A 25868-nucleotide genomic window follows, 5' to 3' on the forward strand; every position below is an offset into this window, starting at 1 on the left:
CATGTGATTCACATGCCACCTATCTCATTGCTTATATCTCTTAAACACTTAATCACTTGTCTTAGAATTTCATATAGTCAGATATCACTTATCACATGATTTATATCTTATGATCATGTAATCATACCAAACATATTCACACATACATGTATTCACATAAATCACATGTATAAATGCACTTACTCTATGGACATATGCATGTATTCATTTTATTGCTCTTATGATCACATATAATAACATATACCTATTTTCATGTACTCATGCACATATAAGAATTCCATTAATTATATAACATTTTAGGAGTCACTTCTTACCATAGTAACTCTATCACTGGCTCATCGCAAGCCAATGTATGTTCAATAACATAAGTACAATTAATTTGCACTCACCTTAGCCTTGCTTGCTTTGAATAAATCCTAATCCTGCGATTGTTCCGGAATTCGTTTAGGCTCTGTATCTACATAAATATAATTTCCGAGATGATTATCAGAAGCCTAAACCTTATAACTTGATGTTAATAACTTAAGCTAGTTTAATGAACCCAAAATTCCATTTTTCCTTTAGGGGTATCGATACCTCCCCCTAGGGTATCGACACCCTTATAGAAATCTATAAATTTTGCTCAGAAATCACTATTCATGCACGAAAATTCACTATTCAAACCCGGAAATCATCAACTCTTCACTAAATTCTTCTATTTTAAACCCCTATCATGTTATTAAACCAAAATACCATTACATAAACCAAATTATATCCATATAAACCATCTTTAACCACACAATTCCTTTCTCCATATAGAATCAAGAATCCATACCCAAATTTTCAATATATTCTAATTTCAATTCTATCACTTCATATCTCTTAATTCCACTTATGAAAAGTCAAATTTGACTTCCACTTCTAATTATGAACTCTATTCCAAGATTTCATTCAAGAACTCAAGATCTTTAATCTTCTCTAACTCCTTTATCTTTTGATTTTAAGATAACTTATGCTTTCCTTAAGCTTATTTATCATCTAATGATCAAAACTCAAACCTTAAATCAACAAATAATCAATTAATTAGAAAACTTACCTTTGAGCTTGGAAATACGGGAGGAGGAAAAAGAAGAAGAAGAAGAAGAAGAAGAAGGGAGAAGAGTTTGTAGATAATTCCCCCCACCCCACGTGAATCATTCATATAAAAGGGGGAAATATCTTTCTTGTCAAATGACCATTTTGCGCTTTAATTCATTTGATAATTACTAACAACTTTCAAGAAATATTTTGAAATAAATCATTGATCTATTCAACTATTCTACTTTTATCACAAAATTCTGAAATTTTACAATTTAATCACTAACCCGGTATAGAAGATGTTACAAGGCCGCTAAAATTTCAGAAACGGGCCTGATGAGGGGAACATCGATGATCGAAGGGTTGTTGGCTTGGATCCCGATGATGAATTCAACAAAACGGAGTCGTTGAAACGATTATTTAACGGTGAGGGATGCCAACGAGGCATTGGTGACCAGAAAGACTTGATATACCTAACGCAGTTGAACCCTATTGATACAATCCGTTTGGTGATGTATCCATAGGCTATTTACTGAATCCTTCGGCAAGCATGTGTTCTGAGTGAGACGACCAGTTCATACATGTAAGCTTCACACGTCGTCCTCCCTCGTCAACGATCCATTGACACTAGGATGTCTAAGAATTGAAAGAGGAGGAGAATAAAAGAAGAAACGAAACTTGTCATGCTTTATAGTGGTGCACGTATAAAGCATCGTGCATGACAAAAGCAGAGTCCTATTCTAAATACATTTGTTAATTATATCTTAATCCTAAAATATTTATTTATTTATTTATTAAGATTTATTATTTGCAATTATATAGTGATGTACGTACAATGTTTTTTTTTATTCTACATATCCTAAGCTCTTCAAAAGGATGGATAATACAAGCATGTTAGAAGTCATATTATTTGGATAATACAAGCATGTTAGAAGTCATTATTTGGATATTATAACAATAATAATATCAATCGAGCTAAGATTTAATCGGTGTACAAATATATTTATTTGAATTTTATTAATTTTATATTAATAAAAATGTGAAAACATATAAGATAACGAAGTCCAGGATTTAATTTAACCATTGCTCCGAGTTTTGGAACTATGGTAATAATACATGCTTGTTGTGGGTAGAAATTGAAGGGTCTTATGACTAAAATAGACGTGCAATAATATTAACTGTCACTTCTTCTTTTACCTGTTTTCTATTTTGTCTTATCGTCCCATGAATCAAGGGAAACAAGTGAGAAGAAGAAATGGCTGAGAAATTGAAGGATCTGAGATCTCTATCCACCAAAAAGAAATTTTCTAAAAGCAATTGTAAACCCCATATCCAAAACCATTCCCTGACCTCTCTTTTACACGTTTCTGTTTTCTTTTTTCTACAAAAGAATTTGATTTTCATTATGTATGAAGTTGAATTCTTCAGTCATTTCCTTCAGTCGGTATAATGGATTATTAACACCCAATTTGGTTGTTTTTATTGTTTTGTTTTCTGAAGATTAATTAAAAAGTTTTTTTTTTTAGAAAATGAGTATTGATGCAAAGGGCGTTCAACTTTTTCTCTGGAGAATTATTAGATTTTCTGGAAGTTGTTCCTATAGATTTGTTAGAAAATTTCCAGACTTTTCTGGGTTTTTTTATATCTGTTCTTTTTTTGTACATATTTTTCCCTCACGTTTTCTTATATTATATTTACTCTTCCCCTATAATTGTCTTCTCTATCATTTATATCCGCTTTTATTTGAAAACCAAATATCCTGAATCCCAGAAGTTAAAGAAAGAAGGCAGTGGTGAAAGATTATCTGCAAATGGGAAGCTTGTAAATAAATCAAACAATCCTTTTTTACGACACCAGAAAAGTGTTCGACGAAATGCTCGAAAGGAGGTCGTAGAATGGGATGGAAAAAATAGAGAGGAAAAAGACGTGTTTTCTAGTAAAACTGATTTCTTGGAAGAAGATTCAGAGCTTATATTCGATAGGCTAGGAATTTCTAGCGTGGAACATGGAGACTGTTCCCACTATGATGGAATTGGTACTGATCGAGCACTCGGTGATCCGTATACGGTCTTTGTTAACAAGACATCGAAACCTCGTAGCGCGTGGGGTGATACTTTTCAAGGGTCATTAGGAACAGGTCCCGGAGATGGTGGGGTTGATGGTAAGCTAGTGGTAAAAAAACCGGAAGAAGCTTGTGAAGCAAGTAATAGGGCTAAGCAGGGTGATCAGAAGAATTATATGGATCTTGGGTTAACTGAGTTTGAACGAGAAAAAAGACTGCAAAATTTAATTACCAAACGTAGAACAAAAAGGTTGTTTAGAATGGCAATTGAGAAAAGCTTGATGGGCATCCATAATGCTCCTCCTGCTCAACTTGCTGCTATTCGAATTGATAAACACAACAATAGTGGGGTTTCGAGTAATCTCGATGAAGATGAATCGCCAATGCCTGGTTCGGCCCCTCCCGTATTTTTGCCTAAACGGAATTCATTTGACCTACGGTATGATCCACAAGAAGAAAAACCAAACCTTACGGCAGATACTTTTCAACAAGAATTCATGACTGCCAACCAAAAGGAAATGTTCTTCTGCAGGCACGAAAGCTTCCATCGCGGACCTTGGTTTCCATATCCAACCACTCAAAATCCAAATGATGCCGAGTTTAACCTGTATTATAGTGATGAGAAAAGGCTTGTTGAAGGAAAGTCAGGTAAGCTCAAGAGATCCTTGTTTTATATTTTCCTGTTAACTTAGACTGTAGAAATGCTTTTCTATTCATAGTTTCTTATGAAAGATTGTTTCAAAGCTTTGAGGTACATAATCAACCTATTTAATCCGTTACTCTGTGGAAACCATTTGTAAATGGAAGAAAGAATTTCCTCAATGCCCTACCTATAGTGTGTAAGAAAAAAAATACATAAGAAAAACTTTTAAGACTGGACATAAGGGGAATAAACATATTCAAGACGATAATTTGGTCTTCCAGTTGAACTCTATAGCCTTTGAAACAATAATGTCTTTCAGTATGTAGTCATTTAATCAATGGAATTACTCCAAATTTAATAAAGAAGTTTTATTATCCTTATTTTACTATTATTTTCTTAAGTCTTCTGTTATATAATGGAATAATTTAACACTTTGCCTTTTTATCCGATAAAGTAGGTCACCACCGGCTTAGTTCCTCTGGTGTAGAAAATGACATTGCTATTGTTGAGCAAGAAGAACGAAATCACAATGAGGCAATAAACTTATCCAAAGAGAGAAAGGAACAGATTATAGAAAGCCTAAACAATAGAACTGAAATAGAAGAGAAGATAGAGAAGCCTCATGAGCTGGAGCCAGGATTAGATAGTGGAAGTGAAGTCAGAATGGAGACAGATTCAATTAGAAACAATGATTCTTGCTACTCATCTTCATCCGAAAACACAGAACCGGTCTTGGATCAAACAATTAAAACTTCCAGGATACGTAATGATCATGTGCAAAGGACTCTTAAACTTGCAATTCCTCCCAAGGGAAGAGCTATGAACAGACTTTCCTTTGATTCCAGCCCGTCGCCATCTGAAAGGCGCAAGAAAGACTTTAATTCATTTTACATTAGGCGACAGTGCCATACCCCAACCTTTTCCATAGCTTCTGATTTGCAAGTTGAAGTCTCAGAAGTTGGTTCACCTCCTTTAACAACTGATGGAACAGTTTCATCCGGTGATGGTGATTCAGTTATGTATGATGAAGATGTTGACAGGGATATCAATTCCGAAAATGAAGAACCGTGGGGAGGTCGATTTAACCTATCAAAAGAAGAGGTGAATCGAGAAAGACTGGGAGAATTAAATGACATTATTGAAGAGGAATCTGTTGAAGTTGCTTCAATCTCTCCATCAGACCATGAAGCCAAGAAAAGTTTGAATGGCACAAGTTCACCATCTTCGGGAATAGATATAACCGAGAATGGTGCATCCCATCCAACATACATAAACTGTGAAGCTCATCAATGTTCTGGCAAATGTAGGCATGGCAATCTAGAAACATCGTATGAGGCTACAAGTACCAAAGAATCTGGAAAGGAAGTAGAGGAAAGCCAACCTTCAAAGTATATTGAAGAAGATACTCGAACCTTGACTGAGCATAACACTAGAGATACACCCAGTACAGTTCGCAGCAGAGGCAACTTAAAATCTGTTCCAGATACTAAAGTTGATCAAGATGCTGCAGAGAACAATATACTGGAACGAAGATTACGTGATTCTATTGCAAGGGCTCTAAATCGAAGATTGATGCTTGAAAAAGTTTCCGTTAGCTCATCTTCATCTCCAAGGTCTGTATTACAAAAGAATATCCTAGCAAGCCCAGTTCCCATATCAGGAGGTGGGCGACAAATGCAACGAAGTCTGTCACATTATGTTAGGGAAGATAGAGTAAGAAGCAATTTGGCTTATGAACAAGCACATGAAAACTTAACGGCCAACATGCCCTGCGTTGCTCATGAATTGGTTGAGAATTCAATGAATCAGTTAACCCGTAATCGCAGTCTTGGAACATTGGAGGTCAGTATGAAAGTGTCAACATTTCATCTTCGTCTTTTAATGCATATAATGAATCTTGAAATCATATTTAATGTTTAAGGCACATGAATTCAAGTATAGAAACAAGTTCATTGGAATGGAAAACATGTTGCTTCACTTTCTGAGTACCTTTGCAATTTTCTTTTGTGCATTGTCACCCCTTGGGCCCGGGTTTGTGTGATAATCATAAGCACTTCTTCCAGCATGTTTTGACTAGCAGATTTACTTAATCTTAGATGCTAAAGACCTGCCTAAACATCCAGGGAAAGTAATCTTAGTTCTACTGAGAATCTCGAAGGAAGATTAGAGAAAATTTACTATGACATTAGAATCGAGCCATCGAAATCAGATTATCCTAAAGTAATGGTAACAGGAGAAATTCCAGTCCTTAAATTTTGGAAAGAGACCTGCATACTTGCTTTACTCTGTTGGCACTGAATTACAACAATATGATACCTTTTTTTTTCCTCATTTGGTAGTAATTTATGTTTCTAAATTATTGACTTATTGTTTCTAATTTATATTTCTCATTCATGAAATGTCCTTGCAGCGTATTTTTGTTACAAATGAAAATTTCACATCAACTATCTAGGCTGTAAACTGATGAAGTAATAACTGCATTCCTTGTTAAACTGTAGATGGGTCCATGGAACATCATCGAGGAAAGCAACACTGTCATAAATATCAATAATTCAGAAGGCATTGGGAAGGAAAAAGGGGGGGAGTTGACAGCTAATGAAGGTGAATCCCTATTCTTAATCAGACCGGAAGATATCAGCGGCTCTGAAAAATCAAATGAACAAGAAGTTGATATGAACGAAACAGAAACAATTGAAAGTGACTATACTAGAATCGTTGGAAGTGAAAAAGAAAGTGAATCCATACTCTTAGTCAAACCAAAAGACATCAGCGAACCTGAAAAATCAAATGAACAAGAAGCTGATATGAACGAAACAGAAACAATTGAATATACAAGCATTGTTGAAAGTGCAAAAGAACGAGAGGTAATACATTAGTATAAAGTGAAACATTCATATTTTTACTTAATCTAGGGTTCTTAGAAGACAAAACACAAGAAAGAAGAATACCAATTTAAAAATACCAAATAGCTGCGAACTATTGAATCTTTTTCCCTCTGAAAGACCAAACAAAGAATGAGAAATAGAAATTCTCCTATTGGCTAATTTGTTGAAGAGTTGCTTTCTTAATAACATGTATGCTTAAAAGTGAGTGACAAATACAAGTATGCATGCTCAAATGTTTTGCATAAATTTGGAGGTTAATGCTCCTATGCTCATATCTGACTATAAGTCAGGCATCAAATACAGGTACCTTAGAAAAAAAAATGAAAATCTCGGGTAGCATAGATTCTAATTATATATTGTGTAAAAATTAATTTCTAGCATATATGCTTCCTTCTGTTGTCCTAGATGCTTAGAAATTCCCCTAGCTACTGCATTTACAATAGTCTCAAACATGTTATTGAGCTGAAGTCAATGTTCAACAAGTATTTTACTGATCCATCCTTTTCTGACTTTGAGCTGGAACCTTCCACAGAATTCTGCAGCTAAAGTTGATCGTATTTGCAAGGCTAATGAGCCCGTAGTTGATAATGTAACCAACAAAGAGATAAAGAATGAAGTTCTTGAACGTGAAGGTGCACTCCAAATATTAGGTAAACTAGAGGCTGTCATTGAAACATCAAATACCACCGAAGAAACTAGTGCAGGATCTGTTGAAGATATTGAGCAAGAATCCAAAAGATTAGCCAAAGCTGAAGCCAATGCAGGCCAATCAACTTCAGCAGGAGAAACTAATAGCTTAAATAACATTAATAATGATGCAAAGATGCAAAATTTGACCGGTCAAGAAGGTTTCATGGATACATCAGAATCTGGGGAGGATGATCTCAAGGTCATTGAAAGCGTCCTAAGAGTTGATAGCATTACAAAGGGTGTATCTATTGACCATGACATTTCCGTCAAAGTATCAAAACTAATGGAATCTGAAGTTAAGGCTGCCAAAATGATTAAACATGACACTCGAATTGATCCATCAGAATCAGAAAAGGATAATGCTAAATCAGATGATACTGAAACTATGGTAAGAGAAGAGGCAATCTCAATGCTTAATTTTGTCAAAATATCCTCATACTTGTTGTTTACCTCAGTTGGCACTGAATTACAACAACAAAACAGAATCTTTTCACTTTTTGGTTTAGCAGTAATTTTAAACATAGGGCATTGACTTATATAGTTAATCGTCTATGTTTCTGATTCATGAAATATCCCTACCATATCCCTTTTTTTTAACAAATGAATTTTTTTAACCGATTAGTTATGCTGTAAACTGGTGAAGTACTAATCGCATTGCTTGTTAAATTGTACAGGAACTGACAAATTATCTAAGGAAGATCATAAAAGAAGGCAACATTTTCACAACTATCAGTGATTTAGAAGTCATTGATAAAGAGGGGGAGAAGTTTACGGCTAATAAAGGCGGATCTCGATTCTCAATCAGACAGGAGGGCATTGAGGGATTTGAAAGATTAAATGAAATGGAAGCTGATGTCAAAAAACCAGAAGCAATTGAAAATGATTATACAAGCATTGTTGAAACAGCGATAGAAAGACAGGTAATGCATTTTTGAGAAAAAATAAACAAAAGAAAATAAGATGTTATCCTGTTTGTTCCTTCACTGAAGATCTGTTTCTTTAATGCTTAATCAATAATAATCAGACTCGGAACTAAATATCAGATACAAGTATATGCTTATGTATGTTCCCCTGTATCCATGTTTGAATATGACGTGAAATGAAGAGTTTGGATAACATATCTTCTAATTATGTTGGTTATTGAATTTCTCACATCTGCTTCCTTTTGCTGTTTTGAAAATTTTCATACTGGCCTCATTTATATTAGTTTCAAACATGTTATTTAGCCGCGCACAACTGCCAGCAAGTTATGTTACGGATCCATCCTTTACTGACATTGAGTTAGAACCTTTCTCAGAATTCTGCAGCTGAAGTTGATCGTATTTGCAAGGCTAACGAGTCAGTAGCTGATAATGTAACCAACAAAGAGATCAAGGAAGATGTTCTCGAACGTGAAGGTGCACTCCGAATATTAGGTAGACTAGAGTCTTTCATTGAACCATCGAACATCACTGGGGAAACTAGTGAAGGATCTGTTGAAGATACTGAACACAAATCCAAAAGATTAGCTGAAGCTGAAGCCAATTCCAGCCTATCAACTTCAGCAGGAGAAACGAACAGCTCGAACAACATTAAAAATGGTCAAGAGATACAAAATATGACTCTTCAAGAAGGTATGGAGGATGCATCACAATCCATGGAAGGTAATCTCAATTCCATTGATAACATCCCAATTGTTGATAACATTACGCATGGTACATCCATTTGACCAAAACTAATGAAAAGGATAGCAATGCAGTGGCAGAATAAGGCAGTTCACACAATATCAGCACATATAGAAACTGTCAGGGGAGACGAACCGGCTATGCCGAGCAACTTTTCACCATAAGCTTAAGACTTTTATCTTTGAAGCAATCCATCAATCATCTACGGTAAACATTGAACATCTCCATTTGATCCATATACTAGGAATAGGATACATAAGATAGAAACGCTAAATAGTCAAATTAAAATGGCCCTATATTTTATCTTGACTGGAGAGCTTGAAAATTAGTTATTTTTTGCTGAAGTTGTACTTTTTGTAGCAGTTTAACTGCTTCTTGGATAATAAATACAAAGTTATCCAAAAAAAAAGAAAATTATATATTTTAGTCCTATGTTCTTGTAGGTCTTCCATTTTCTCCTTGAACTGTGAATTTTGATGATCTTTTTGTATATATTGATGACTAGTTAATGTAGGTAACAATATGGTTTATTTTTTACGATTACCATCTGATGTAAGTTATTACAATTCGTTAACATTAGGGTAAAACAAAGCTTAATTATGTATAAACGATTCGTGAGCATGGTTAATTATGGCAAGAAAACATTGTAAGGTTTGATATTGTGGTTAATCCAAATAGGAATAAAGGTGCAAAGTGCTTTTTGTGTCCAATTATGCTCAGTCCCTGTACTTAAATGATATTTGATATTTGGCCCCTATACTTAAAAAGTTGAAGAATAAATACTCTTACCCGTTGAGACACCCATTGCATTTTTCATCGAAGTTGGCCATTAGTACATCCATGCAATCACATCGACTTTGAAACGAATTGTTATAAACTCAATAAGCATGTATACCTGATAATTCGAAGATAATTGATGTTGGATTGGTCTATATACCATTTGCCGGTATTTTGGAATGCAAACGAATAATCAAATTAAAGAGCTGCATGATCTTGCAGTAATGCCCTTGCAATTAGATATGATGAATAATAAAGAGATAATTGATATTTCGTATTTATATTTATGGTGTTGATGTAATATTTTTACATATGATTAATTGTTAATATGACACATGTTATATTATTATCTTGAGTGATGTGGTATATGTCACGTCATCATCTTAAGTGATATAACACATATCACATTATCATCTTATGAGACATGACACAAGCTATATCATTATCTAGAATGATGTGGTACATATCACATCATCGTTTTAAATGACATGACATATGATGTATAATTAATTTAATATATGTCACGTCAACAATGTATTGATAGTTTTCATCCAACATAAGTTATTTTGATTAAAAATTAAAACGTTGAGGGCTTAAGAGATCCAAAAAGAAATAAAGATGGTTAATGGTTGTCCCTTTTTTCCCATATGTATGGGATGAGGGGAGGTAAGATAGTAGGCTGGCTCCCAACACCAGGTTGGGGGCAGCTTCCGTAAAAGACCTCCGAATTATGAAATGTCCTCCGTGGGACTCGATCCTACGACCTCAAGGTTAAGAACCTTGTGCTCTACCAACTGAGCTGGATGGTCATTTCTCAAAAAGAAATAAAGATGAAAAATATTATTCAAACAAACATTGGAGGCTAACTTTTACACAATACTAAAAAGAAAATGGTTAACAGAAACAGATGGTAAAGAACACAATACTTTATTTTCATTTCAAACAGAGTAATTGTGACTACAATGAAGATTTGGGACCTCTACAATAGAAACACATTCAGAGCTTTACAGCTCAAATTTGTAGGCCATATATTACAAAAAACCAAATTTAAGAGAACAATAATAACAAAAAAAACAAAACAAATTCAGCCAACTTTTATTGAATATAGAGCACATTCATTGGTTGCTCCAAATGAACTCTTCTTCTTTAGTCATTTAGCTTTCAGTCGTATAAAATCTCCATTTCTTTTTGTATCTTTTTCATGTATTTCATTTTGATTTTCAGTTTCAGCACTTGGGGAAATCACTTGGAGGTGGCAGAAGTGATTCATTGGGTCCTTTTCCATTGTCCACAACAAAAGCCATTTTAAGCCCCCATGTCGTATGCACTTCCAAATGACAATGCATGAACCAAACCCCTACATAACAACACAAATAAACCAAGCAATTATCAATCAGTCATCTCGGATTTGAATCATTTTGAGTTCTGAACACTTCGGGTCGAATTAATTGATGGTGGCCTTACCTGGATTATCTGCCCTGAACCTTATAGCAGTCCATCCACCAGATGGCACTCCAATGGTGTTCCTCTCAACAGGGTCAACAAGATTGAAGTTTTTAGGGTCCGTTTGGGGGTTGAAATTTCCCAATCCCCTCCCAACTTCAAAGAAGTTGAATCCATGCAAATGAACAGGGTGATTCTCTGGGGTAATCATCCCAGTATCTTGCAAGACTAGCTGAACGGTGTCGTTGTACGCAAGTCTATACAGCCTTGTTCCTTTTTTGGTGGCGAAATTCGTTACTTGCGTGCTGGTGAAGTTAAACGGAACCGGCGGATTTCCGGGGAAATCGCTGGTGAAAACTCCACTTATGTTGAAGAAATGGGCTTGGAGTAGAGAGATTTTCGGCATAACGAAGGTGACATTGTTGATGGAAGCCACGACACGGCTCCCATTAACGCATGTAGGACAAGGGTTGACGCCAAGACCGACGGTGAAAAGAAGGGAATGATCGATCTTTAAAGGGACTTTAGCAGGGTATTGTTTGGAATTCAAACTTCGTAGCGCGCTGATAAATTTGGTTGCCACCGAGGTGGCGTTTTTTGGAGGGGTTGATGTGACGGTGGCGGCAGAACTTGTTAGAGAGCCGGAGCCGGAGTAATGTAAGAAGGCGGTGGCGGTCACATTGTCGATCGCAATCGGCGCGTCCATGAAAGTTGAGGCTGCCACCATGTACTTTCCGCCTCCGCGGTTGGTTGCGACGAGGACATTCGTCGTCTGTCCCGGGGTTATAACAATGGTGTCGGTTTTGAAGGGCTTCACGTACGTGGCATCAACTTCCACAACAGTGAGTTGGTGGCCGGCGATTTTAAAGAACAGTTCTTCATTAAGTGCAGAATTGATGATTCGAAGCATGTATGTCATCCCTGCTTTAACCGGCAACGTATATCCTAAGATAGATTAAAAAAAAATTAAATGTCAACATTTTAATTGAAATATCTAATGATGTTAAATAGTAGTAAATTAGAATGTTGTTTTCTTTTTTAGAGGATTCGAGTTCGAGCAGCTGCATTTTAAGGATGTGTATGCATTGTTAATATATCCAAGGTGTTTTAGGTACCATTCGAAGGGCAGCCGGAGACAGGTCCCGGGTGGCCATTGATGGTGTGAGCATCGGAGACATTAGGGGCCAACCCAGATTTCAAAGCTTCATTAATGACGGCTTCAACATCCGATTTCCACCATTCACCCAGTATAACAATTTCTTCCTTGTGGGGTTTGGGGAAAGGATAAGGCACATCGCGTTTAGGCAATATAACTATAGCACCATGCACGGTTGCCCTTAGCCACAGTATATGCGCGTGCCACCAAAGGGTGCCCCGTTGGCCGGTGATGGTGAAGTTGTACACGTAGCTCTGCCCTGGTTGAATCGGACATTGGGTTATATACGCCGGTCCATCTGCCCAACCCGTGCGTATTTGCCTAATCCCATGCCTTCAAAAAAAAAGTCACGTACATAAAAAAACGTCAGTAATAATCTCTCGTTTCGCAGTAAAATATTTTGGTAATAATCTGGAGTCTCACCAGTGGATGGAGACGTTGTATTTGACATGGTTCACCACCTTGATAAGAATTGTGTCGTCCTCTCTAGCAACTAAAGTGGGTCCAGGGTAGAGTCCGTTCACTGTGACAATAGGCTTGGTTGAGCACATTCTTGTTGTATTTTTCAGAACCACCTGCAAAACATTTCCATTGTTTTATACGGTTATTAATTAGTCCCCAAATTTAGAGCAATTTAATTTGGTCCATCGATGAAACATAAATGCTTTTATTGGTAGCTTTTCTGTGTGAAAATCAAAGTCGTCTGCAACAAGATCACATATATGATTGGTGTGTCGGTCATCTCAGCAATTAAGTACACAAAATGTAGTTTGAAAATTTACGATTAGCAAGTCAAGCCCGTCATATAAAAAAAAAGCCAAAAATAAAATGACCATTGCAAAACATTACGTGCATGAACATGCAATGAACGTAGGATAACAACTGAAAATGAGTGAAGAATTTAAAATATATCTGCCAATTTACTTCTCAATGTATATATACATACACATATATACTTGAACAAGTAAAACTATTTTTTCCCATTTCTTCTTGCAATAAGAAAGTTGAAACTTTTGGTTAACCAATTTGTTTATATATATATATATCACCGGTGGCGGATCCACAACTTGGTGAAGGTAGACACGTGTCCATCTTGAAATCCGAATTTTCTTCGATTAGTTACTTATTTTACTGATGGTGTACATCATAAAATTTTTAGTGTCCACTCTGAAATATGAGTTTTCTTTAATTAGTTACTTATTTTACGAACAGTGTCCACCCTAAAATTTTATTTGTATCCATCATATTTAAAAGTTTTATATTATTAACTTATCCCTAAAAAATACTTTTAGATCCGTCATTGTATATCACAAGAGACAAACACAAAATTTTATGTCAATATCATAAACTAAGAAATTTATATTATAAATTTAGGGGTGTGATCACACCCGATAACCATTTGAGCAAAATATAACTTACATTGAACTTGTAGTGGCGAACCATGCACTCCACTGAAGCTGGAAACCATAAGCAAGCTAAAAGCATCAGGACTGGAATCCATGGCTTCATCTCCATCAATTGCCTCTAGCTCTATCGCTCAATGCCAACCCCAAATGAATGGGTTTTTTCCCCTCCTAGAATTTGGTTTGGCTGTTTCTTGTTGTACTGATCAGGTTTGTGAAGACCAAAACTAATTTATAAAGAGGCAAAAAAGAAACTGTGTTTGGCATCTGCTGCCAAGTCGTTTTTGCTTAGTTTGGTGGAACGTAAGAATTCTTCATAGGGAAGGGGGATGGGGGCAAAGTCAAAGGAGGAATTACAGAAATAGAGGAGAAGGTCAAATTCTGTAGAACGCCCTTGTACTATGTGGTTATGGTTGATTTAGTACCTCTACCGTAACTTAATCATTTCTAATCTTTTTTTTTTTTTGAAATGTGTATTTTTAGTATAGAGCTCAATTGTTTTTCATTATTTCAGTCAAATAATTTCACATGAATTGTATTTTTAAAACAAATAATAATATGACCTATATACCTTGGCATATCTTTACAATTAGATAAATTGTTTCCACATTTAAAAAGTGTAAGGTCCAAGCATATGTGTTTGCAGGGTGTGTAATTGCCAACGATCAAGAAAGATTCTGAATAAATAATATCTTATAATCATCTCAGACTATTAAAAAACTAAAAAGATTACGATAATTATCCGATTATATAAAAAATGTACATGCCACACCATCGCATGTTTTAAATGATAAGTGGTGTCTAGTTATTTGACCAAAGAGTAGAGGGGCTGAAATGATGATACTACAGTAGAGGGACTAAATAAGCCGAAAGGGGATATTATAGGGACCGTTTACAAATTTGAGCAAGAGATAGATTTCTTGTGTAGGAAACAAAAGTAGTTATCTATCAAAGAAAGACACATTTGGAAGCTAAGCTAGTTGATATGGTGATGACATATATTCAATGGAGCATGAGGTTGGTTGGCCCAACCGTATTGGGGTAAAGTACACCCGATCTCAACCACAATGCTGCTACATTTCCAACCCCTCTATCAAGTCAAGCACATGACATTAGCAACTCCAAATAAAGCTAGCTGCTACCTATTTTCATCATTTTCCTTTAAATAAATGAAGAATTATTGTCAAATAACATATAAAGAATTATTATTCGATATGCTGCAGCTAAAGTTAACTTTGTCATTTGTTAATTAAAACGGTTTATAAAAAAAATTAATAGATATCAAAAAATTATTTATATATATCTCTAGACAAATGGTAACTTCAAAATGACAACAAGCAATATCTTTACAAAAGGGTTTTATTTTATGCTTCATGTTAAAATTAGGCTTATATCACAAATAAGTACCTAAAGTATATCACCTTTTTCATTTAAGTACTTAAAGTATTTTTTGGTCAAAATAAATATCTAAACTTATATTTTTTTTATCAAAACATGTACCTAAAGTATTCAATTTTATCATCTAAGTACATAAAGTATTCTTTAATAAATGTCACATGTTAACTCTTTTTTAGAACTTAGATGAAAAAAATTTGAATACTTTAAGTACATATTTTGACCGAAAAGATAAATTTAGGTACTCATTTTGGCAAAAAAAAAAATACTTTAGATATTGAAATAAAAAAGAGAGTATACTCTAAGTACATTGATAAAAAAAAAGTATATATTATATCTTAAAATTATAGCTAGTTCTTTTTCACTTTTGTGCTTTCTCTTTTAGCCATTTGTGGGCATTAGTCGTTGAGTTGAGTTAATTGGCAATTATTAAGGTTATGTTTGAGCATTTGATTGGTAGATTAGTACAACTGAGATCTCCCCCAGAAGTAGCGGGATTGGCTATACTTCAGCCATTATGATGAAAGCTTCTATTAAAGGAGAACATTAATATGGGGAGTTCTACTTATATAATATCATTATTTTACTTATTTAAATTAATAGATGACATCTAAAATATATTAATTATAAAAATAATACACAATGTCACATAGGATAAAAGCGCATTACATGACACCTTGTTGTGTCAGAAAAACTATTTTTAATTAAATTCAACGGAAATATATATATGACAAAATATGTATTTTCAGAAATTTTTTTATTTAGTTTATATTGTTAAAATTAGTGTAACTAGTATTTTTATTCTTCACATATTTTGATGAATTCTTTTATTTCATAATACTAATTTATTTAAATGACTAGTGTTTGCATGAGTCGTGTTTAAATAATTAGTGTTTAAATACTTGATAATAAAATAATTCATGTTAATAAGTATTAAAATGTATGGTTTGATAAATACGTGACACAAATGACCTCTATTTAAAATTTATAATTTAATCCTTAATTTAAAATGTAAACTTTAATTTTTATTTAATTTAATCATAATTTCAGTAATCTAAATTTTTTAAATTTTATAATTTTATTTTAATTATATTTAATTTAGTCATTTTAGGATAAGTTGTGCGACATTTAAAAAAATTTTATGATCGCGACACACGTAATAACCACAATGACATCCGTTATGTTCGTAACCGTGATAAGCACGACACGACTGAAAACGTAACTGCGAACACTATTTAAATATATGCTCATGAATCTTAGGTGTAGTTCTCTTTGTTTTTATAACTGCCCTTGGAACATATTATTTGCTGCTGTTATTTGGCAGGCGTGGAGGTGGCGTAATCTCGCCATTTTTCAAAAGCTGCAAATCGACTCTCATCAACTCATCCATTTTCCAAAAAGCTGCAAATCGCCATTTTTGTTTTTATATTCGATTCGACTTGACTGAATTCTAAAAAATTAACTCAAAATTTTTTAAATAAAATTTAAATAATAAAATAATAATAGTAAAGTCGACTAACTTAATTTTTTCACTCGATTCAACTTAATCATACTCCTACCAGACCCAAGCCTTTATCAAATATGATGTGAAGTATGAATAACATGATGCTTTAGGTCACAAAATTGATAGATCAATTGGATTTTGTTTTTTTATGGTTTGGTTTTCTTGGCGGCGATGCTAAATAATTAGAACAAGAGATATGTAGGCAAAAGTTTACTCTAAAAGGACAACACTGTATACCTTTATGTCCTTTTTCCCTTTGCAATGAATGAAACCGAGGAATCCGTTTTTCATGTTAAAATTATTGTATCACCCAAGTCATAGGGCATGATTTTTGTAATATGCATCGTGATTAAGAATGAAGTCCAAAAAATAAATTATCATTAAAATTTATAAAATTTTATAAAGTAAATTTTAAGTAGATACAGTTAATGGTGATTGTCGATTTTTTAAAAAAAAAACTAATATTAATATTTTTAAAATGGTATCAAATTTAATTTTAGTATTTTATATGAAATTCATAAGAGATTTATTTATAAAAAAAAAAAAGAACTTTTGAGATGTAACATTAAAATGAAACTACCCATGATCAGCTGCAGGTCAACAAGATGATCAGTTGCATGTTCATAACTTGTTGTAGGTGTTTAATTGTCTACCTTGAAATTCAAATTTCTTCAACAAATTATGTTTACTTTTAAAGTTAATTTATATTCGTATCGTACAAATAATATATGTATTTCTATCCTTAAAAATATTTATGAATTTATCATTTTTGGTGATTAAATTTTTACATGCTTATTTTGGGGGTGGGGGTGGGGGAACATTCGCTATTAGATAAGCTGAAAGGTAGAGGAGATTTAGACTAAGACATAAGTCACCTCAATGACTAAAAAATATAGATAAACGTGTATTATATTGATTAATATGTTGAATATGGGATGATTGTCACTTCACTTTCTTTTTCTTAATTTTTTTTTAAAAAAAAAGGTGATGCAGGGGTAATTATTTTCCAGGAAATTGATGAAAGCCTTCGAGAAGGGAAGTGGGTGGAAATGGTGGGTAGAAGATAGATGCAAAGAATGGTTAACCCAACAAAATACTTTTAGTTGGGAGATACTTTTCATGGATATGCCCTAAACACATGGTGAAGTTTGTTTGTGAAAGCTAAAGCTTCGATAGGGTTAGGGCTCGACCGGTAACAACAGCTCAACCAACTTTTTGTTTACTTCAAAATACATCCCACGAGGAGAACCTTAATTATACTGTCCATGCTAAGACATTTAAACAAGTTAAAAGATTATATTGTTCTGCTCAGACATTCAAGGGAAAAGTCCAAATTCCTCTTCTTCTTTCAATGTTAATAAACAAGGGAGTTTCGGATTTAATTATGCGTTAAGCAACAATCAAAATTGGCGGCTAGTTAATGCTTGGTTTTTAGTGGTGCTTATCAGTATAAGCCCTAAATATATTTGTGTTGCTTTTTTTTAGAAACATTCTACAATAATTTAATTGCTGTTATGATCATAGTGTGTCCACTTTGATAATTGACAAGAAAGTGGAAGTTAAAAATGAAGAGTGGCTGATTAAACTAACGTGAGGCTATTGGGCTTCACACTTAATTAATGTTGGTCGCATGACTCTTTGATTAAAATGAGAGAGATGAATATACTTGAAGAGGTATATCACATGTTTGAAACGTATTCTCATATTATATTTTAGCTACATTTATTTATTATGAATTTGATTAGATAATGTATGATGTCTCTTTGTATTCCACATTATTAATATATCACTTTGATAAGGCCTTTAAGAGAAAGTGAGACAGAAAAGGTAAGCCGTAAACATTGTTTAATGAGACCACAAAAAATCTAAGACAGGATGCTATAACACTGTTTAATGAATGAAAAGACTGCAAATTGAACAAGGTTTAGCCTCACAATTAGAGTGGAGAATTGCAGAAAATGTAAGAAATGTGCGAGGAATGAGAACCACAAAAAATCTAAGACAGGAGGCTATAACAAGTCTGGTTATCAAACTAGATCTCGTTCTAAAATTATTTGTTACTATTTGGGACAACTCGATCACAATAAATCGTAGTCTCAAAATCTCATAAGAGATCAAAAATGGGGGTAATTAAGTTCAAATAAAGTGATTCTAAGAAAAAAAAAGTACAATTATTATAACCACGATCATAATGATTGCTTATGGATTGCTGAGTCAAGAGCTTCATTTCACGTAACTCCACATATCACACCAGGGGCGGATGCATATGGCCACAATGGGGTTAAATGCACGCCCATTATTTTAGATTAGATATTCAATATATTAAAAGTTTAAGAAAAAAAAAAGAAATTTTGCATACCCATTATATTGAAAGGAAGAGTATTAAAATTTTTGGACCCTCATTTTTAAATTTTTGGATCCGTCACTGTATCACACCCCAAAATTCAAGCTAGATGTAATACCCTTAGTCTGTATATATATCTCGTAATACGAGTTAAAGATGTCACATCAATTCAGCTAACATTTGTTGAACTTAAATGTTTTAAAATTTTGTTTTATTTAATAATTTTCTTTTTAACTTTAATTTTTTCCCTAATCATATAAATTTATAAAATATTGTCTGGTTATTAAAATTAATCCGATTTCAGTCAGTAATTAGGTAGTTCAGTGTTGTTTCATATCCAAATACAACTACATAATATCGCTTGATTTTAAACAATTTAAAATATAACATTTATATTATTCACTCATAAATATGATTAATACTAAAATTAGACAAAACTAAAGAAAATAATATCTAATTACTACTACAAACCCTTTTAAAATAAATGACAGATATAATGTACATGTCATTAATAAGTCAAAGTTAGGATGTCTTACTGGTACTGTCGGTAGGTTTGATTTTCCATAATATGATGACAAACTCCTCACTTCATGTCCACTACTTTATTCGAACATACGCATAAAAATCATCACGAGCTAAGTAAAACTTAGTGAGACAGAAATATAGCTAAAACATAAAATCCATAAAATATAAACAATAAATTGAAAATTTAAACAAAAATATAGTTAAACTTCAAACCATGCTAGTTAGGATGTTTTCCTTTTGAAAACCAAAACATCATCATCTCATGATTTTATCAAAAATCATGTAAGTCATCATTAAATATTATAAATAACTTTTGTTCTTTTCATCGAACATATTTCATAACTTTCTTTTTAATTCTATGTTCTTTTCTTTTATATTCTGTCATAACTTTCACACTTACTATTATAGCCCAATGTACATGTAAGAGAATATAATGTACGTGAGTATAAGGTGCACACTAGGCACAACACGGTGCCGAATCATAACTGAAACTGAGATATGATGCACTTCAGTGCAATCATAACCTGAGTACCAACAGTGCCGAACATTAGTACACGAATGTACCAAAATTGAAATGATAACTGATAACTAATAACTGATAAGCACTCACTTAATAGCATGTCAAATGTACGTACGAATCTCAATGCAACATACAATGAGCTTATATTTATCATCATATAATCATTTATTAATCTACGTCTGATAACTGTAAAACATCTGATAACTGAAAATCGTCTGATAACTGTAAATATCTGATAACTGAAAATCATCTGATAACTGTAAACATTTAGAATTCATCATCATAAATATCATACTTGGGTAGTTCGTACCCAAAATCATTCACAAAACTTTATAAAAAAAATATTATAGAAATATTTCATACTAAAAATTTATAAATCATACTGGAAAATAAAATGAGGTTGACTTATCGCAAGTCGTCATCGATCAGAGTAATTAAATAAATAAATTAGACTCACTTGAATAATTTACTTATAAATCAAATATAAGCCTCACTAAGCTTTAAAAATTGCTTCCACTACACAATTTATTGAAATTTCATATTCTGGCAATTTACACTACCTTCAAAAAATTATTATTATGTATTAATCTATATACTGAAAAATTATTTCATTTGCACCATTAAAAACTATAATCAAACAAAAATCTAACCATATAAGACACTCCGTCTAGTTACACTTTTACAATTTATAACGAATTTTTAAAGTTGACTGACAGAAGTTGCTTTCGACAGAATCTGTTGTATTATTTTCTGGCATATCACTGATTAAAAATTCATATCTTTTTTTATACTCCTAGAAATCAGTTGTCGTTTGATCAAAACGAAAATATACTAATAGAAGAATCCAATGGTATAGAATTCATCCTCTAATCATTTTTGTAGAATTTCTGATAATTTTCTAAACTTACTATTCAAAACATAATTTCTAGGCATATTTTATCAACTAGTGTCCTTGAATTAATCACTAATTCTATTAGCTTATTAAATAAACATATAAACTTGAATCACATTCCACATAATACTAGGAGTCACTTCTTAACATAACTCGGACACTGGCTTATTGCAAGCCAATGTTTGGTCGAAACATATATACAAATGAAATGCACTCACATTTGAAATATTCAAAATATATACATTCTTTTTACTATTCAAACTTAAACAAATATTATTTTAATTTGAAATATTCAAAAGTATATAATTATCTTTTAATATTCAAATTAAATAGATAAAAAATATCTTTTTAATTTGACATATTTAAATAATAATTATCCTACTAATATTCAAATTAAATAATATCTTTTAATTTACAATATTTAAAAGAAATATAAATTTAATATAAATTCACCAATTAAATTCACCTTTTTTTTCCAACGGGTCTCTCCGACTTAGGTCGATAAACACATACATACTCGTGTCACGTCTCTATCAGCTCGATCGCATCGTATCCCCCTATCTTCTTGCACACAGCCTCTGAACAGGTCTTGGTTCAATCCATATCACTAGCTTCTGCCTGCTCCTGATCAGATAGATACCCTGTTAGTTGCATCCCCCAAGCTACACTTCCTTCCCCACTCAGCACACATGTGCCTTTACACCTCAAACTAGTCTACTTTGCCCCCTGGCCCTCAGTACCTAAAATTATGGGTGGCCCATCCTTCTTTCTTACTAAAAGTATATGAGAAGAATATGAACCCACACTTGGCCAGCATATCCTTCACTATCCTTTCAATCTTTATCTTCTGAAAGTGAGGATATTTGAACATTTGTTGCTGCACTTCCCAACACAACTCCATAATCATCCAATGGTAGTAGGAAGAAATCTACAAATAACTCATGACCTTGCATAAGAAACTTCACTTTTGGGCACTTGTTATCACAAGTGGCAACTCTTCTTTTGGCTACCTTCACCTCAAACTATTAATAATGCTTAACTCAATAACCTAATCGGTCATCAATCTTATTACTGTCCATAAAATTATTGGTGATATAGGCATCAATCAAAATACTAACTAATTAATGCTCTAAGTAAATTCTTATTGAAAACCTCAAGCAATTCTCATATTTATAGGATGATACTTCAAACCGTTGCCGAAAGGCTTTTTGTTATACTTTATCGCCTGAGAAAAAAATAACCACATGACATTACATATTTATAGGATTTATAATCTTTGTGACCAAAATTAGGATTATTGAATAAGGAAATAAAAAAATAAGAAAAATAAATATTCTAATATAAATTCATAAGATTAAAGAATCAATATTTAAATTAGTAAATTCCCAAAATCAAGTATCAAACTTCTTGCTTTGCATCTCCTTCCTATAAGTAAATGAATCTTCATCCGTTCCAATAATCCCTTTTGGACTGATCGTAGTTCCAATCATGCCTCCCTTAGCAACAAAGCTTTCCATTGCATCAACAGGATAAGGGAATTCTCTCCGCTCGCATAAAAGGACTTGCTCTCTTTCTTCCTTTGGCCTAGGCTTCAACGTCCACCACCCCAGTGGGGATGTTCCGTAGTAAAGCCAAGCCAAGCCACGCTACGCCATAGAGTGTGTACGTTAACGGTCGACCGGAGCCTTTGGCTTTTGCAATTAAGTTATTTGAAGTAACCATGATTCTTTGGTGCCATTTAGAGTCATCAATACTCTGAATTATAACGACAAGTAGGGTAAATAATGAAACACGTTATAGACAGGTTCTTTATAGAGTCATAAATCACATAATGTGCTTCCATGAAAGCAGTTCAGTAAAATAGTAGTAGTAAACAACCACTGATGATTTGGGAAGTATTTTCTTACAGAATTTTGGAGTGGAACTAGAGTTTGCTGGATTTTTCACCAAACAACGAATGCCGACCTTCAGCAATGAACTCCCCTGTTGCTTTGTTTCTAAAAAGAACAATTGTTCCAGCATAACCTCCTCTTTGTCCTGAAGCCTTTGAGGTAATCTCTAACTCATCCTGCAAATGGCCTCCTATCGTATTAAAAGCAGTATAACCAAACTCTCTTACAAACAGATTAACTAATATGAAAGAAGAAAGACCAGTGGGATTATAATCTGCAATGGATCATAAGACACAACTGAAGAGAACTAACTACAGAAAAACCAGTAGGATTATAGAAAGATATTCTATCAATTCTTCCTTCAGCTTCAAAACAAAAGGCGTGATATAAGTTTAGACCTGCAAATTCCGACTCGAAACCAAAAAAAAACTACGAAACTCAACTCGATTTGACCATAGAAATCAACAATTTAAAGCCCCTTAACTCAAATCCAAGGAAGATTTGAAACACAGAATGAATCAAACTGAAACACCTAATTGGTAAACACATTACCCGATCTCACGTCCTTTGTTACAATTTTCAACTAGCATATCTTTCTATTGATCCAAATTTAGATGGTGAAAAACTCAGGCTACTTTAATTCATGATCAAATCGGCTAACCGATTCAAGCAGTATAAAATACGCCCAAAATCAAGAAATAATTAACAGGTGTGAATGACTTTCTGAAACCACTCGATGCATCGTAAGATATGATCAGTACTAAATTAAAAGCAACTCACTACAGCAAAGAAGCTAGAAATTCATAATTGAACTCGTGCAAAAAAGTCGGCTTACATCGAGCTTAGCAGTTCCCAGAAACGAAATGGACATATCAACCGAAACTTTCATAGGAAGACTACAACAAAGATTGCTGCCCCTGCTGCTAAATTCCCATTTTTATCCTACCAAAGTTAATTTATTCAACAAAACGAAATGAAGCCAGATCTGATAGAATTCTAATTCCAGGGAATTTGAGCTAGGGTTTTATTGGGGACAGTTTACGGTAAGGCGAGGAGGGACTTTGAAAGTGCAGGAAACGAAACCAGGCTCGACCCAGTCGACACATAGGCCGCTTAAGCTGAACTCATTGTAGAAGATGCGCTCGTAACCGAATCGGTGGGGGTGAACGGTGAGTCGTGACACGGTGTCTTCTGCTTCTTGGTCATGTTGGAGGAATCCTTTGACTTCTTCCATGTTCGTTCTATAGCTGAGATTGTGAAAACTGGAAATCATGAGATTAAATAAAGACGGTTAAAATGTCGGTTCCCAGTTACCTGCAATCCAATTAGAGCTCGGTTTGGGATATGATAATGTGCGGCACAGTTTTGTTATTATTTAAATAATAAAATCGATAAAAAATAAAGAAAATATTATTATTTTTATTAATTTTGTTATTATTAGACGTTTTACCGATTTTGTTATTTTTTCTATCGATTTTGTTATTGTTGGGCACTTTACCGAAAATGTTAAAAAATATTGATGTTTTAGGTAGAAATAATAATTTTTTAGATATTTTTTTAACGATTTTGTTATTTAAATAATAACAAAACCAATAACGCCTTTTTTAGTTGTATATTAAGGATGTCGCACTGTAGAACTTCCTGTCGGGTTGTATTAGACATTGGATTCAAAAACAGATCAATCTTGGGCTTCATTTTTGTTTTCGGCTACTTTTTTTAAAACTTAATTATTGATTTAAATATATGTTTTAGATCTACATAGTATTTCAAAATTTAATTTTTATACTTTATTTTTATGAAATTGAGTTTTTTTATTTGAAAATTTAAAAAGTCATAATATTTTTTTAATAACACCATCTTTGAATAAGAATTAAAAGATATTAAGGATTAGTGAATGTTGAATGTTGCTGTGCATGGTGCATGATGAACACACGTGTAGTTGAGCAAGTGCAGTTGGAGTAGTTTTCATTCTGTTGAGTTAGTTACAGCTAGTTTAGTTGAGTTGTTCACTGCTGTAATTTAAGCTATAAATGTTCCCCTTGAGTCTTGTGTAAATTACGCTTGGAAGATAATCAAAGTTCAGAAGTTTTCCTATTCTAATTTCTTTTGGTTATATGTTTTGGATAGTTTGTTGTATAACTTTACATGGTATCAGTTGCCAAAATCAATCATGCGGTTTTCGTTTCGTTTTCGTTCTTTCTTACTTATATAAGGTGAAGCGTTGTATGGTTGTTTTCTTGGTTTGAGAAACGTTCTGGTTCGTTTTTCTTGGTTTGAAGGTGGTCCTGTTGGTTGGTTGTTTCTTGAGGGTTCTTGAGGATTCTTTCTGATATTTCTTTGCAAAATGGTGGATCTACATCAAACTGATGTTGCGTCTCCGATGAATGCCACAGTAAACTCGTTGTGTGGTTCTTCAGTTTTGTCTAGTGTACAACACATACCTAAGCATGATGTTATAAAACTTACTGAGTTGACATATCTTCTCTGGAAGCATCAGGTGACTCTTATAATCGATGGTTATGGTTTGTTGGGTTATATCTTGGGTTGCAGCCCTGTTCCATCTCAATTTATTATGAATGAGGCATGCCAGCTTAAGGAAAATTCAGTGTTTACTGTGCATAGGCAACAAGACAAATTACTTGCTTCGTGGTTGTTAATAACGGTTAGCATGGAGGTTTTGCCATATCTTACGGGGCTTACATCGTTTCGTACAATCTGGAATATGGTGTCATGGCTGTTTGGAGTATGTTCTAGTACCAATATTTCTTCTCTACGATGTAGCTTTCACTCTCAGAGGAAAGCTGGCTTGACTGTGATTGATTACCTAGCTAAAGTCAAGACAATATGTGACTTGTTGAATGTTGATGGTTGTATTGTTTCTGAACAAGAACAAGTAAGTGTAATTCTTATTGGGTTGTCAATGGAATTCGAGTCCATCATAGCTATAGCGTCTCGGGAGATATTATCTCTGGATAATCTCACTGAGATGCTCTTGGACTGTGAGGCAAGGCAGAAAG

General features: G+C 33.7%; 2 protein-coding genes and 1 pseudogene across 2 annotated transcripts; 1 reads left to right on the top strand and 2 right to left on the bottom strand.

The window, feature by feature from the left end:
• The first annotated feature begins 2595 nt into the window (after positions 1-2595).
• LOC120124548 lies at positions 2596-9066 on the top strand. Its single transcript, XM_039143199.1, has 6 exons — positions 2596-3766; positions 4219-5603; positions 6260-6625; positions 7179-7724; positions 8011-8256; positions 8634-9066. The coding sequence occupies exons 1-6, from the start codon at positions 2596-2598 to the stop codon at positions 9042-9044; spliced, it is 4125 nt and encodes a 1374-aa protein (XP_038999130.1). The 3' UTR covers positions 9045-9066.
• Positions 9067-10749: 1683 nt separating this feature from the next.
• Positions 10750-13970, bottom strand: LOC120124530 (laccase-4-like). The gene is made up of 5 exons (XM_039143188.1): positions 13796-13970; positions 12800-12951; positions 12336-12709; positions 11242-12165; positions 10750-11134 (listed from the first exon to the last, which is right to left on the bottom strand). The coding sequence occupies exons 1-5, from the start codon at positions 13889-13891 to the stop codon at positions 11004-11006; spliced, it is 1677 nt and encodes a 558-aa protein (XP_038999119.1). The 5' UTR covers positions 13892-13970; the 3' UTR covers positions 10750-11003.
• Positions 13971-22857: 8887 nt separating this feature from the next.
• Positions 22858-24101, bottom strand: LOC120124565 (annotated as a pseudogene).
• Positions 24102-25868: the final 1767 nt, after the last annotated feature.

This window comes from Hibiscus syriacus, unplaced genomic scaffold (genome assembly GCF_006381635.1).
Source record: "Hibiscus syriacus cultivar Baekdansim isolate YM2019G1 unplaced genomic scaffold, ASM638163v2 tig00110419_pilon, whole genome shotgun sequence".
NCBI lineage: Eukaryota > Viridiplantae > Streptophyta > Magnoliopsida > Malvales > Malvaceae > Hibiscus > Hibiscus syriacus.